This window comes from Echiichthys vipera (genome assembly GCF_963691815.1).
Source record: "Echiichthys vipera genome assembly, chromosome: 22".
Lineage (NCBI taxonomy): Eukaryota > Metazoa > Chordata > Actinopteri > Perciformes > Trachinidae > Echiichthys > Echiichthys vipera.
Window position 1 is genome coordinate 1,702,203 of NC_139847.1, and position 13,963 is coordinate 1,716,165.

The 13,963-nt window shown below is 47.7% G+C and overlaps 2 protein-coding genes across 2 annotated transcripts in view; both read left to right on the forward strand.

Annotated features, from left to right (window-relative positions):
• The window catches only part of fga (fibrinogen alpha chain), a gene marked incomplete at its 3' end in the record, with an annotated part of 5,986 nt that extends 3,904 nt beyond the window's left edge, over positions 1–2,082 (forward strand). The window contains exons 7-8 of the mRNA XM_083937495.1: positions 293–905; positions 1,373–2,082. Of these exons, the coding sequence (XP_083793621.1) occupies positions 293–905; positions 1,373–2,082 (1,323 nt within the window). The remainder of the gene's footprint in view (positions 1–292; positions 906–1,372) is intronic.
• A 2,366-nt stretch (positions 2,083–4,448) lies between these two features.
• Positions 4,449–8,391, forward strand: LOC310963905 (fibrinogen alpha chain; the record flags this gene model as incomplete). Its single annotated transcript, XM_083936862.1, has 5 exons — positions 4,449–4,464; positions 5,144–5,274; positions 6,403–6,586; positions 6,653–6,798; positions 8,101–8,391. 5 exons carry the CDS (start codon positions 4,449–4,451, stop codon positions 8,389–8,391), a joined length of 768 nt encoding a protein of 255 aa, XP_083792988.1.
• Positions 8,392–13,963: the final 5,572 nt, after the last annotated feature.

Consider the following 13,963-nt stretch of genomic DNA (forward strand, 5'->3'; position numbering starts at 1 on the left):
GCTTTGAGACGCACGAGGAATTACCGTTGATGAATCTGGTCCGGTAACATTTTAAAAAGTGTAGTAGAGCTGCACGTTCAAGATGGAAGAGGTCTCTAGTGCACACAGAGACGATCAAACGGGGATTTTTAAACCAGGAAGTTGAGGTTTTTTGTCCGTTTTCATAGAAATGAACAGGGCTCCACCTCCAATGCTGTGTCCAGGTCCTTTAAACATCCAAACGAGGGATCAGAACCCGTGAAAAGTTCAGGAAGCATCAACACTTCATTTCTATTTTCTTCTTCTCTCTCAGGTGAAACAGGTCGCGTTGGTCCTCGAGACAGAAGGCTCCTCCAGCTCGTCCCCAGCCACCGTCTCCAAGGACCCAGGTACTTCCTACTCCTCCTCCTCCTCCTCCTCATCATCATCGTCTGTCTCTGATTCTTCCTCCTCCTCCTCTACGCCGTCTAAATCCATCACCGAGCTCAGAGGGTTCGACGGCTTCGGCACGGGCATCAGCCAGCCCAGCACGAGCCACGTGTCCAGCGTCACCTGCACCAAGAGCATCAGGACGACCGTCGTCCACACCAAGAACGGGCCGGTGGAGAAGAGGGAGGAGGTGATGGAGGGAGGCCCAGAGTGCCAATCCATGACAGACCTCTCTAACGGAGGGTTGAGCTCCCTCTTCCCCGGGCTCACCAGCACGTCCTCCTCCTCCTCCTCCTCTTCCTCCTCCCTCACCAAGACCGTCCACTCCGGCGGTGCCAAGGGAAGCCTCTTAGACACCAAGTCTGGGTTCGGGAACCCCTTTGGTGACGACCACGGCTTGTTCATGACAGACATGGCTGATGACGACGTTCCTGATTTCCATGCCCGGAGTTTGATGAGCAAGCGTACCGAGCGGCAGGCCGATTATGTAGGAAAAGGTACCAAAACATCAGACCTGGAGTAAGGCCGCGGGGCCCAGAACGGCACATTCAGCTAGACAGCATGCGTTAGCATCAGCTAGCCTTATGTACCAAAACTATGAAGTGAACACAGTATTTTTATTGTTTATTGGTAGAGCGTAAAGATCTTCACAGTTGGCGTGATGTGACAGTATTTCAGTATTTCTGGGTCATTGTTGAATCCAAGACGAAGACTTTTGGGGCTGATATTTCAAATGCAGTTTGACTAAAACTAGTTGAGTTTACTGAGACGAGCGTGAGCACGTTTATGACATCGAAGCTATCGTAAAGGTTTAAACGAGTCCAAATTCTCCCAAGAGGCCTCCACTCACCTAAAACAAACGCCGTTTAAACGCCATTTAGCAGAGAAAGTGACCGTTTTATCACTGCAGTGAATTTAAGCTAGCCGCTCCAAGCTAACTCGCGGTGTGCCCCTCTGTTCGCAGATTGTGTCGAAGCCCACCGGAACCACCTGAACGGGGAAACGAACGGCCGCTTTAAGATCAAACCCGGCGGCACGGACTCCGCACAGGTAGTGGAGGTTTACTGCCAGCAGGAGGGGCTAATGGGCGGGTGGTTGTTAGTCCAGCAACGATCGAGCGCCGCGCTCAGCTTCAACCGCACCTGGGCCGAATACCGCGATGGGTTCGGCTCGGTGGACGCGAAGGGCGAGGGTGCGTTTTGGCTAGGCAACCAGAACCTCCACCTGTTGACGAATCAGGGCGAGACCATGCTGAAGGTGGAGGTGGAGGATTGGGAAGGGGGCGTAGCCAGCGCGGAGTACACGATCAGGGTGGGCACGGAGGGGGAGGGGTACCCGCTGCATGTGTCCGGGTACACCGGGGATGCCGGGGATGCTCTGCTGATGCCCGAGTCCGACAGGGCGTCGTACGTGTCCCACAACGGGATGAAATTTAGCACGTTTGACAAAGACAACGACAAGTGGGAGGAGAGTTGCGCGGAGGTGTACGGGGGCGGCTGGTGGTACAACAAGTGCCAGTCGGCCAACTTGAACGGGATTTATTATAAAGGCACGTACAACCCGGAGAACAACGCGCCGTACGAGGTGGAAAACGGAGTCGTGTGGGCGACGTTTAAACCGACCAATTACAGCCTGAAAACGGTCAGGATGCTCATCCGCTCTGCTGCTTTTTAACTGTAATCAAATAACATAAAATACACCGTTTTATTCACATTTATGGATCAAAAAGAAAAGAACGTACAAAGAAACGAGAGCATGAAATATGAGTAAAGACGCACGAGCACACTGAGCCTGCAGGTTCTTATCTGAAGCTGCTGCAGACTCTCGACCCGTTTCAGTCAGAGATTTCAGAATCATGTCAAACAGTGTCGCTGTGTGTGTGCGTGTGTGTGTGTGCGTGCGTGTGTGTGTGTGTGGCGTCCCATCAGCACTTTGTGTACATGTCATCGACCTGTTCATTGAACGCGTTCAGTGCTCTGTACCCGACTGTGTCTCCTGTTGCTCAACTCTGTACGCAGAAATGTTTGAACTCTGCTCAATCAATAAAGATCCAATGTTCACTTCAGCTGCTGTGGTCCTCGCTGTGTTTTCACCCTTAATAATAATAAAAAGATGTTCATGTTTGTACTAAAACTATACATAAACACATTACTTTGAAACGCAGAAGATATAAAGTCAGCTGTGAGTTCTTTTCTCTTTTCCTACAAACTATTAAATGTAAAGTGACAAAAACGATGAAGGTTTTAATGTTTTGCAACGTTGAGAACGAGTAATAAATGTACATTTTTACACTTTTAATATGAAAGTGAGTTTTATTTTTAATTATGAAACATTTTGTAACATGAGTCTGTGAATGTTCTCGTGTGTCCAGGTCGTCGCTCCCCTCAAAGCAAATTCAGTCAAAAGCAACTGGACTTGGTTATTTGTCAGGAAGACGTTTCACCTCTCATCCAAGAGGCTTCATCAGTTCATGTACGCATCTGACCAGGACCAGGACCAGGACCAGGACCTGGCTGGGACTGGTCCAACTAACTGGTGTGAGATCCAGGTATTTAACCTCTCACAAGGCCGATGATGTCACTGAGACCCTTTGAAGGGATCTCCCTTCCCAGGAGATCCAACGATCCAACCTCAAAGAACAACTGTTCACAAACGTCCTCCTGTGACTCCAACGACTGTCGTTCAGACTCAATAGAGCATTAACCAAGTCCAGACCTACTTCCACCAACCACCAGACCAGGACCAGGACCAGGACCAGGCTGGGACTGGACCAGCACTAACAAAGTCCAAACCAACTTCCCACCAACGACTGCCACTCTAACGACTCTCGTTGGCGCTTGGAGCACAAAGGGTTCCAGTGACATCATCGGCCTGTGAGAGGTTAGATACCTGGATCTCACACCAGATAGTTGGTCCAGTCCCAGCCTGGTCCTGGTCCTGGTCCTGGTCCAGTCCCAGCCTGAGCCTGATCCTGGTCCTGGTGCTGGTCCTGGTCCTGGTCAGATGCGTACATGAACTGATGAAGCCTCTTAGATCAGAGGTGAAACGTCTTCCTGACAAAGAACCAAGTCCAGTTGCTTTTGACTGAAATTGCTTTGAGGATATTTTTAAACATCTGGTGCCAAATAAAAAAAGAAAGAAATACATTTGATTTATTCACCTCTTTAATCAGAAAACTAAATCCAATGTGCTCACGTAAAACCCCACATCGTCTGCAAATGGTTTGACTTTTAACAGCAAAGTTTGACCCGTCACGTGTTTATTCCACGTTTTCAGTAAATGTGCACTTTAATTATGGTCACATACACGTGTTCTTTGTTAGGAGGTCACTTACGAGGGGACGTATATTTATTTTACCCTCTTAAACCTCCTGTTTCCTTCAAATTGCACTTACGATGTTTATCCTTGGGGTCAATTTGACCGCAGCAGTTTAAAACATCCAGAAAATGATCAGAATCAAAGTTGTTGCTCCAGTTTTTATGTCTTATGTACTCTGTGTGTATTTGTTTACTGCTTAAATAGCATTTTAAATAAAACACAGCACCGCAAACACCTTCTTATGCATGTATTTGGAAATATACAAAACAAATATCTCACTAATTTACCTAAAATTGGATTGATTGACTGGATACGTGTGTGTTTTATAGTAAGTAAATTATTAATAAGTACAATTTTGTGTTATTTATAATATTTGGAATTAAAGCAATTTCCATTATCAAGGACCGTGGCCTGTATTTCTTAACGTTTTTATTGTAAAATACATAAAAAATAATAATAATAATAAAGAATATATCGTCCAAATGATCAACTTGACCCAAAGGAACATTGATGAAGTTTGTGTTCACGACATGAAAAACTATAATCACGTCCATTTCAGGTTTTCCCAGTTGTTAAATTAGGAAAAGTCATTAAATATGAAGCAAAAACAAATGTTAAGCATGTTTTTAGAGATGTTAAACACTGAATGGGGTCTAAGTGAACCTGAGGAGAACAGGAGGGTTAGATAAGTTTATTTAATTTTCAAGATGTGAGACGACATCATGACAATAAACCGAGGTAAAAGGAGCAAAAACATGAGAATAGTGATAAAAAAAGTGCTAATTATAAACAAACATACACATGAGAGAGCTAACGAGACACACGTCCATTAAAAATGCTGTTATCTTTCCTCCAAACGCGACTTTTACTGTTACAAAACTCATTTCACTCACTTATTTCATCTGAATCTGCTGCTAAACTGCAGCTGCGTATTGTTGTTTATCCTATAAACCTGCGTTTAACCACGATGTCTGTTGCTCTCTGTCACATTTAGTTACTGTTTGATTTGTTTTGATTTGATTTATGTGAGTTTATTATTTCCCTGAGGATAAAAGAAGCTTCTTGCATCTTGAAATTAACCAAATTTGTCCCAACACTGAAAAAAATAGTGTGATTTTTCACATAATCCGCAAAATATTTTACACGATGTTCCGAGCAAACGTCCCAAAATAACACGTTAACGTGGAGAGTGATGCTGTTTGTGAGGAAAGGGTCCTGAAGTCTGACGTCCGGCGTGTTTTTGACCCGTGGCATCGCCTCGCTCTGCTGACATCGCCTCGCTCTGTCGACATCGCCTCGCTCTGTCGACATCGCCTCGCTCTGTCGACATGGCCTCTTATCTCTGGCGTGTTTGGTTTGGAGCGCGGTCGAAGGTGAACCGCCCTCAGTCCTGTTTGTTTGTTTTGTTTGTTTGCAGTTTGTTCGAGGCTGAATCTGCTGAATCTGCAGAATCCAGAACGCCGTCGGCCCTTCATCCGCGCCCCCGCGTCCAGGAAGCGCCAGTGTGCAGCGCCGCCGCACGCCCCTCTGTGTTCAGACGACGACTGGGTGAGAAACATGCACACCGCTCACCCTCTCACCGCTCACCCTCTCACCGCTCACCACCCACCCTCTCACCGCTCACCCTCTCACCTCTCACCATCTCACCCTCTCATCCTTCACGCTCTCCCCACGCACCCTCTCAACGCTCACCGCTCACCCTCTCACCGATCACCCTCTCATCTCTCACCCTCTCACTGCTCACCATCTCACCCTCTCACCTCTCATCGCTCACCCTCTCACCTCTCATCCTCTCATCCTCTCACCGATCACCCTCTCAGCGTCAGTGGTGAGCGCCACCGCACGCCCCTCTGTGTTCAGACGACGACTGGGTGAGAAACGTGCAAACACACACCGCTCACCCTCTCACCGCTCACCCTCTCATGGCTCATCCTCTCACCTCTCATCCTCTCACCCTCTCACCAATCACCCTCTCACCCTCTCACCCACTCACCCTCTCACCTCTCATCGCTCACCCTCTCACCTCTCACCCTCTCACCTCTCACCACTCACTCTCTCAGCGTTCACCCTCTCACCACTCACTCTCTCACCGCTCACCCTCTCACCACTCACCGCTCACCCTCTCACCCTCTCACCCTCTCACCCTCTCACCACTCACTCTCTCACCGCTCACCCTCTCACCACTCACCGCTCACCCTCTCACCCTCTCACCCTCTCACCACTCACTCTCTCACCGCTCACCCTCTCACCACTCATCGCTCACCCTCTCACCTCTCAACTCTCAACCTCTCACCTCTCATCGCTCACCCTCTCACCCTTTCACTGCTCACCCTCTCAACTCTCATCGCTCACCCTCTCACCTCTCAACCTCTCATCGCTCACCCTCTCACCCTTTCACCCTTTCACTGCTCACCCTCTCAACTCTCATCGCTCACCCTCTCAACTCTCATCGCTCACCCTCTCACCTCTCACCGTTCACCCTCTCAACGCGCACCGACATGCACCTCTGACACTGGCGTGCACAGGGCGGCCCGCTTGTGCTCAAACGTCTGCTAAAGTGCGTTAAAGCCGCGCTACATGTCTGACCTCTAACCATCAGCAGGCGTTGAATCCAGAGGTGCCGCTGCAGACCCGGGTCCCAGGTGCGGCAGTAAACCCTTGTGTCCCTCTCCAAAGGTTTCCAAATGCCCCTCCGGCTGCAGGCTCCAGGGCTTGATCTCGCAGATGGAGAGCAAGGTGGAGAAGAAACTGAGAAAGGTGTGTAAGACGGCGAAGATTTACGAGGACGCGGCGGAGAAATCCATGACGACGATGACGCGCGTCTATACCAGGAACCGCAGAGTCATCGTCAACAGCCACAGTAAGAGTGACAGAATAACGACAGGACCGTTAAAGTAGCGCTGGCTGACACTGCGTTCGTCTTTAGTGTCAGAGCTGAGGTTCGTGGATCTCGCCCAACGATTGGCCAGGAACCTCACGTCGCTACGGGAACGATCTCACCGGCTGTCGCAGAGACTCGGGGAGCTGAGCGGCGCCGTCCGGAAACAAACGGAGGAGTTGTATCGAACAGAGGTGAGACTTGATTCAACGGTTTTCCTCTCATGGAGCATTTTAGCGTCTGGGATATCTGTTTGTTGTGCTACCCTTGAATAAACGGGGTCATCCTGATGTTCCTTGGTCGCATCAAGGGTCAGGGTCAGGGTTAGGGTTTAGGATCAGGGTTAGAGTCAGGGTTTAGGATCAAGGTCAGGGTCAGGGTTAGGGTTTAGGATCAGGGTTAGGGTCAGGGTTTAGGATCAAGGTCAGGGTTAGGGTTAGGGTTTAGGATCAGGGTTAGAGTCAGGGTTTAGGATCAAGGTCAGGGTCAGGGTTAGGGTTTAGGATCAGGGTTAGAGTCAGGGTTTAGGATCAAGGTCAGGGTTAGGGTTAGGGTTACGGTCAGGATTGGGATTAGGGTTAGGGTCAGGTTTACGGTCATGGTTAGGGGTTAAGGTTAGGTTTAGGGTTAGGGTTTAGGGCTTAGGGTTAGTTTAGAGACTTGAAATTTGGGCTACCCCCCCTATTTCGTGGGTGCTGAGTTCACTCGTGCTGGTTTCGTTGCGATCGGACGTCTGGAACCCTTTGATCTTAAACAATTGTGTGCCTATTTTTTTTTCCTTAGGTGCTCATTTGTTGAGACTTTGCCTACCCCCCTAATTATGGCCACGCGCTTTCCATCGGTACCAAGATGGAGTCTCTACGACGTTCCTATCAAAAGTTATGGCCGATTTAAAATAGGGTTAAGGTTTGAGATAAGGGTTAGGGTTAGGGTTAGGGTCTTGGATTAGGATTAGGGTTAGGGTTAGGGTTTAGGGGTTAGGGTTAGGGTTAGTGTTAGGGTCTTGGATTAGGATTAGGGTTAGGGTTAGGGTTTAGGGGTTAGGGTTAGGGTTAGGGTTAGGGTCTTGGATTAGGATTAGGGTTAGGGTTAGGGTTTAGGATTAGGGTTAGGGTTTAGGGGTTAGGGTTAGGGTTGGGGTTAGGGTTAGGGTTTAGGGGTTAGGGTTAGTTTAGAGACTTGGAACTTGGGCTACCCCCCCTATTTCGTGGTTTCTGAGTTCACTCGTGCTGGTTTCGTTGCGATCGTACATCGGGAACCTTTACGATCAGGGTCAGGGTCTATTTAAGCCTATTTGCTGGTGAATTCGGCACTGATTCAGGAAAACCTTTTTTAAAGCGGGGTCTGATGTTCCCCAGTCACGTACAGAGCGAGGAACACGTGTAAACCGATGTCGTGCATCTTGGATGAGATTAAAAACGGACCTGATTGAAATACTGAACATCCTTTGTTATGATAAACCACATTAACGTTGTAGTGTCGCCTCACGACACCAGGTGGACATGGACTTGAACCTGCGGACCTGCCTGGGGTCCTGTCGGCTCGTGTTGCCGTTCGCTGTTGATCACCTCGGCTATGAGACGCTCCACGCTGACATCGAGCGCACGGACAGGACGCCCGCTATGCCTCCTCACGACATCCCACGACTCAAGCTGCAGCCCGTGGATGTCGGCCCGGCGCCGCCCGCAGGCTACAGGAGCATCCCGGCGGTCCAGAGGGACCTGCTGACCGGGTTTGAGGACATAGGCCAGAACCAGGTGGTTGTGGATCCTGCAGGGCTGGACTGAGGCTCACAGTGGAAGTAAAGAACCGCTGCTTCTTTTTCTTTTCATTGTAACTCTGATTTTTAACGTAAGCGTTCAAATAAACACGATTCTTTGACGTTCATTGATGCTCTCGTGTAACGGGCACACGTCCCGCTGCACTTTTAGGGTTTGTTTGGAAAAATACAGTTCACATTTTTAAAATTAAACCGTCTAAGGTTCAAGTTTCTATATCATACCTCTCTTTAGTCTACGTAGCTATATATTTATGTATGCTTGTGTTAAATGTTTAAATGACCCTGATATTTATGTTTAAAACACCTCAAAAATAAAGAAACTGAAGATTGTTTTTTTTTCCTTAGGGTCTCATTTGTTGAGACTTCGCCTACCCCCCTATTTATGGCCATGCGCTTTCCATCGGTACCAAGATGGAGTCTCTACAACGTTCATAACAAAAGTTATGGCCTATTTAAAATAGGGCTAAGATTTGAGATTAGGGTTAGGATTAGGGTTAGGATCTTGGATTAGGGTTAGGGTTTAGGTGTTAGGGTTAGTTAAGAGACTTGAAACTTGGGCTACCCCCCCTATTTCATGGGTGCTGAGTTCACTCGTGCTGGTTTCGTTGCGATCGGACATCGGGAACCCTTTGATCTTAAACAATTGTGTGCCTATTTTTTTTTCCTTAGGTGCTCATTCGTTGAGACTTTGCCTACCCCCCTAATTATGGCCACGCGCTTTCCATTGGTACCAAGATGGAGTCTCTACGACGTTCCTATCAAAAGTTATGGCCTATTTAAAATAGGGTTAAGGTGTGAGATTAGGGTTAGGGTTTAGGGGTTAGGGTTTAGGGGTTAGGGTTAGGGTCTTGGATTAGGGTTAGGTTTTAGGGGTTAGGGTTAGTTTAGAGACTTGAAACTTGGGCTACCCCCCCTATTTCGTGGGTGCTGAGTTCACTCGTGCTGGTTTCGTTGCGATCGGACATCGGGAACCCTTTGATCTTAAACAATTGTGTGCCTATATTTTTTTTCCTTAGGAGCTCATTCGTTGAGACTTCGCCTACCCCCCTATTTATGGCCATGCGCTTTCCATCGGTACCAAGATGGAGTCTCTACGACGTTCCTATCAAAAGTTATGGCCTATTTAAAATAGGGTTAAGGTTTGAGATTAGGGTTAGGGTTAGGGTCTTGGATTAGGGTTAGGGTTAGGGTTAGGGTTAGGGTCTTGGATTAGGGTTAGGGTTAGGGTTAGGGTTGGGGTTGGGGTTAGGGTTAGGGTTTCGGTGTTAGGGTTAGGTCAGAGACTTGAAACTTGGGCTACCCCCCCTATTTCGTGTGTGCTGAGTTCACTCGTGCTGGTTTCGTTGCGATCGGACATCGGGAACCCTTTGATCTTAAACAATTGTGTGCCTATTTTTTTTTCCTTAGGTGCTCATTTGTTGAGACTTCGCCTACCCCCCTATTTATGGCCATGCGCTTTCCATCGATACCAAGGTGGAGTCTCTACGACGTTCCTATCAAAAGTTATGGCCTATTTAAAATAGGGTTAAGGTGTGAGATTAGGGTTAGGGTTTAGGGGTTAGGGTTAGGGTTGGGGTTAGGGTTAAGGTTAGGGTTAGGGTTAGGGTTAGGGTTAGGGTTAGGGTTTAGGGGTTAGGGTTAGTTTAGAGACTTGAAACTTGGGCTACCCCCCCCTATTTCGTGGGTGCTGAGTTCACTCGTGCTGGTTTCGTTGCGATCGGACATCGGGAACCCTTTGATCTTAAACAATTGTGTGCCTATATTTTTTTTCCTTAGGAGCTCATTCGTTGAGACTTCGCCTACCCCCCTATTTATGGCCATGCGCTTTCCATCGGTACCAAGATGGAGTCTCTACGACGTTCCTATCAAAAGTTATGGCCTATTTAAAATAGGGTTAAGGTTTGAGATTAGGGTTAGGGTTAGGGTCTTGGATTAGGGTTAGGGTTAGGGTTAGGGTTAGGGTCTTGGATTAGGGTTAGGGTTAGGGTTGGGGTTGGGGTTAGGGTTAGGGTTTCGGTGTTAGGGTTAGGTCAGAGACTTGAAACTTGGGCTACCCCCCCTATTTCGTGGGTGCTGAGTTCACTCGTGCTGGTTTCGTTGCGATCGGACATCGGGAACCCTTTGATCTTAAACAATTGTGTGCCTATATTTTTTTTCCTTAGGAGCTCATTCGTTGAGACTTCGCCTACCCCCCTAATTATGGCCGCGCGCTTTCCATCGGTACCAAGATGGAGTCTCTACGACGTTCCTATCAAAAGTTATGGCCTATTTAAAATAGGGTTAAGGTTTGAGATTAGGGTTAGGGTTAGGGTTAGGGTCTTGGGTTAGGGTTAGGGTTTAGGTGTTAGGGTTAGTTTAGAGACTTGAAATTTGGGCTACCCCCCCTATTTTGTGGGTGCTGAGTTCACTCGTGCTGGTTTCGTTGCGATCGGACATCGGGAACCCTTTGATCTTAAACAATTGTGTGCCTATTTTTTTTTCCTTAGGTGCTCATTCGTTGAGACTTTGCCTACCCCCCTAATTATGGCCACGCGCTTTCCATTGGTACCAAGATGGAGTCTCTACGACGTTCCTATCAAAAGTTATGGCCTATTTAAAATAGGGTTAAGGTGTGAGATTAGGGTTAGGGTTAGGGTCTTGGATTAGGGTTAGGTTTTAGGGGTTAGGGTTAGTTTAGAGACTTGAAACTTGGGCTACCCCCCCTATTTCGTGGGTGCTGAGTTCACTCGTGCTGGTTTCGTTGCGATCGGACATCGGGAACCCTTTGATCTTAAACAATTGTGTGCCTATATTTTTTTTCCTTAGGAGCTCATTCGTTGAGACTTCGCCTACCCCCCTATTTATGGCCATGCGCTTTCCATCGGTACCAAGATGGAGTCTCTACGACGTTCCTATCAAAAGTTATGGCCTATTTAAAATAGGGTTAAGGTTTGAGATTAGGGTTAGGGTTAGGGTCTTGGATTAGGGTTAGGGTTAGGGTTAGGGTTAGGGTCTTGGATTAGGGTTAGGGTTAGGGTTGGGGTTGGGGTTAGGGTTAGGGTTTCGGTGTTAGGGTTAGGTCAGAGACTTGAAACTTGGGCTACCCCCCCTATTTCGTGTGTGCTGAGTTCACTCGTGCTGGTTTCGTTGCGATCGGACATCGGGAACCCTTTGATCTTAAACAATTGTGTGGCTATTTTTTTTTCCTTAGGTGCTCATTTGTTGAGACTTCGCCTACCCCCCTATTTATGGCCATGCGCTTTCCATCGATACCAAGGTGGAGTCTCTACGACGTTCCTATCAAAAGTTATGGCCTATTTAAAATAGGGTTAAGGTTTGAGATTAGGGTTAGGGTTAGGGTTAGGGTTTAGGGGTTAGGGTTAGGGTTTAGGGGTTAGGGTTAGGGTCTTGGATTAGGGTTAGGTTTTAGGGGTTAGGGTTAGTTTAGAGACTTGAAACTTGGGCTACCCCCCCTATTTCGTGGGTGCTGAGTTCACTCGTGCTGGTTTCGTTGCGATCGGACATCGGGAACCCTTTGATCTTAAACAATTGTGTGCCTATATTTTTTTTCCTTAGGAGCTCATTCGTTGAGACTTCGCCTACCCCCCTAATTATGGCCGCGCGCTTTCCATCGGTACCAAGATGGAGTCTCTACGACGTTCCTATCAAAAGTTATGGCCTATTTAAAATAGGGTTAAGGTTTGAGATTAGGGTTAGGGTTAGGGTTAGGGTCTTGGGTTAGGGTTAGGGTTTAGGTGTTAGGGTTAGTTTAGAGACTTGAAATTTGGGCTACCCCCCCTATTTTGTGGGTGCTGAGTTCACTCGTGCTGGTTTCGTTGCGATCGGACATCGGGAACCCTTTGATCTTAAACAATTGTGTGCCTATTTTTTTTTCCTTAGGTGCTCATTCGTTGAGACTTCGCCTACCCCCCTATTTATGGCCACGCGCTTTCCATCGGTACCAAGATGGAGTCTCTACGAAGTTCCTATCAAAAGTTATGGCCTATTTAAAATAGGGTTAAGGTTTGAGATTAGGGCTAGGGTTAGGGTTAGGGTTCAGGATAAGGGTTAGGGTTAGGGTTGGGGTTGGGGTTAGGGTTAGGGTTAGGGTTGGGGTTAGGGTTAGGGTTTAGGGGTTAGGGTTAGTTCAGAGACTTGAAACTTGGGCTACCCCCCCTATTTCGTGTGTGCTGAGTTCACTCGTGCTGGTTTCGTTGCGATCGGACATCGGGAACCCTTTGATCTTAAACAATTGTGTGCCTATATTTTTTTTCCTTAGGAGCTCATTCGTTGAGACTTCGCCTACCCCCCTAATTATGGCCACGCGCTTTCCATCGGTACCAAGATGGAGTCTCTACGACGTTCCTATCAAAAGTTATGGCCTATTAAAAATGGGGTTAAGGTTTGAGATTAGGGTTAGGGTTAGGGTTGGGGCTAGGGTTAGGGTTAGGGTTGGGGTTGGGGTTAGGGTTAGGGTTAGGGTTAGGGTTAGGGTCTTGGGTTAGGGTTAGGGTTTAGGGGTTAGGGTTAGTTTAGAGACTTGAAACTTGGGCTACCCCCCCTATTTCGTGGGTGCTGAGTTCACTCGTGCTGGTTTCGTTGCGATCGGACATCGGGAACCCTTTGATCTTAAACAATTGTGTGCCTATTTTTTTTCCCTTAGGTGCTCATTCATCGAGACTTCGCCTACCCCCCTATTTATGGCCACGCACTTTCCATCGGTACCAAGATGGAGTCTCTACGACGTTCCTATCAAAAGTTATGGCCTATTTAAAATAGGGTTAAGATCTAGGATTAGGGTTAGGGTTAGGCTTAGGGTTAGGGTCTTTGATTAGGGTTAGGGTTTAGGGGTTGGGGTTAGTTTAGAGACTTGAAATTCGGGCTACCCCCCCTATTTTGTGGGTGCTGAGTTCACTCGTGCTGGTTTCGTTGCGATCGGACATCGGGAACCGTTTGATCTTAAACAATTGTGTGCCTATTTTTTTTTCCTTAGGTTCTCATTTGTTGAGACTTCGCCTACCCCCCTAATTATGGCCACGCACTTTCCATCGGTACCAAGATGGAGTCTCTACGACGTTCCTATCAAAAGTTATGGCCTATTTAAAATAGGTTTAAGATCTAGGATTAGGGTTAGGGTTAGGGTTAGGGTTAGGGTTGGGGTTGGGGTTAGGGTTAGGGTTAGGGTTAGGGTTGAGATTAGGGTTAGGGTTTGGGGGTTAGGGTTAGTTCAGAGACTTGAAACTTTGGCTACCCCCCTAAATCGTGGGTGCTGAGTTCACTCGTTGTGGTTTCGTTGCGATCGGACATCGGGAACCCTTTGATCTTAAACAATTGCGTGCCTATATTTTTTCCCTTAGGAGCTCATTCGTTGAGACTTCGCCTACCCCCCTATTTATGGCCACGCGCTGGAGTCTCTACGACGTTCCTATCAAAAGTTATAGCCTATTTAAAATAGGGTTAAGGTCTAGGATTAGGGTTAGGGTTAGGGTTAGGGTTAGGGTTTAGGGGTTAGGGTTAGGGTCTTGGATTAGGGTTAGGGTTAGGGTTGGGGTTAGGGTTAGGGTTTAGGGGTTAGGGTTAGTTTAGAGACTTGAAACTTG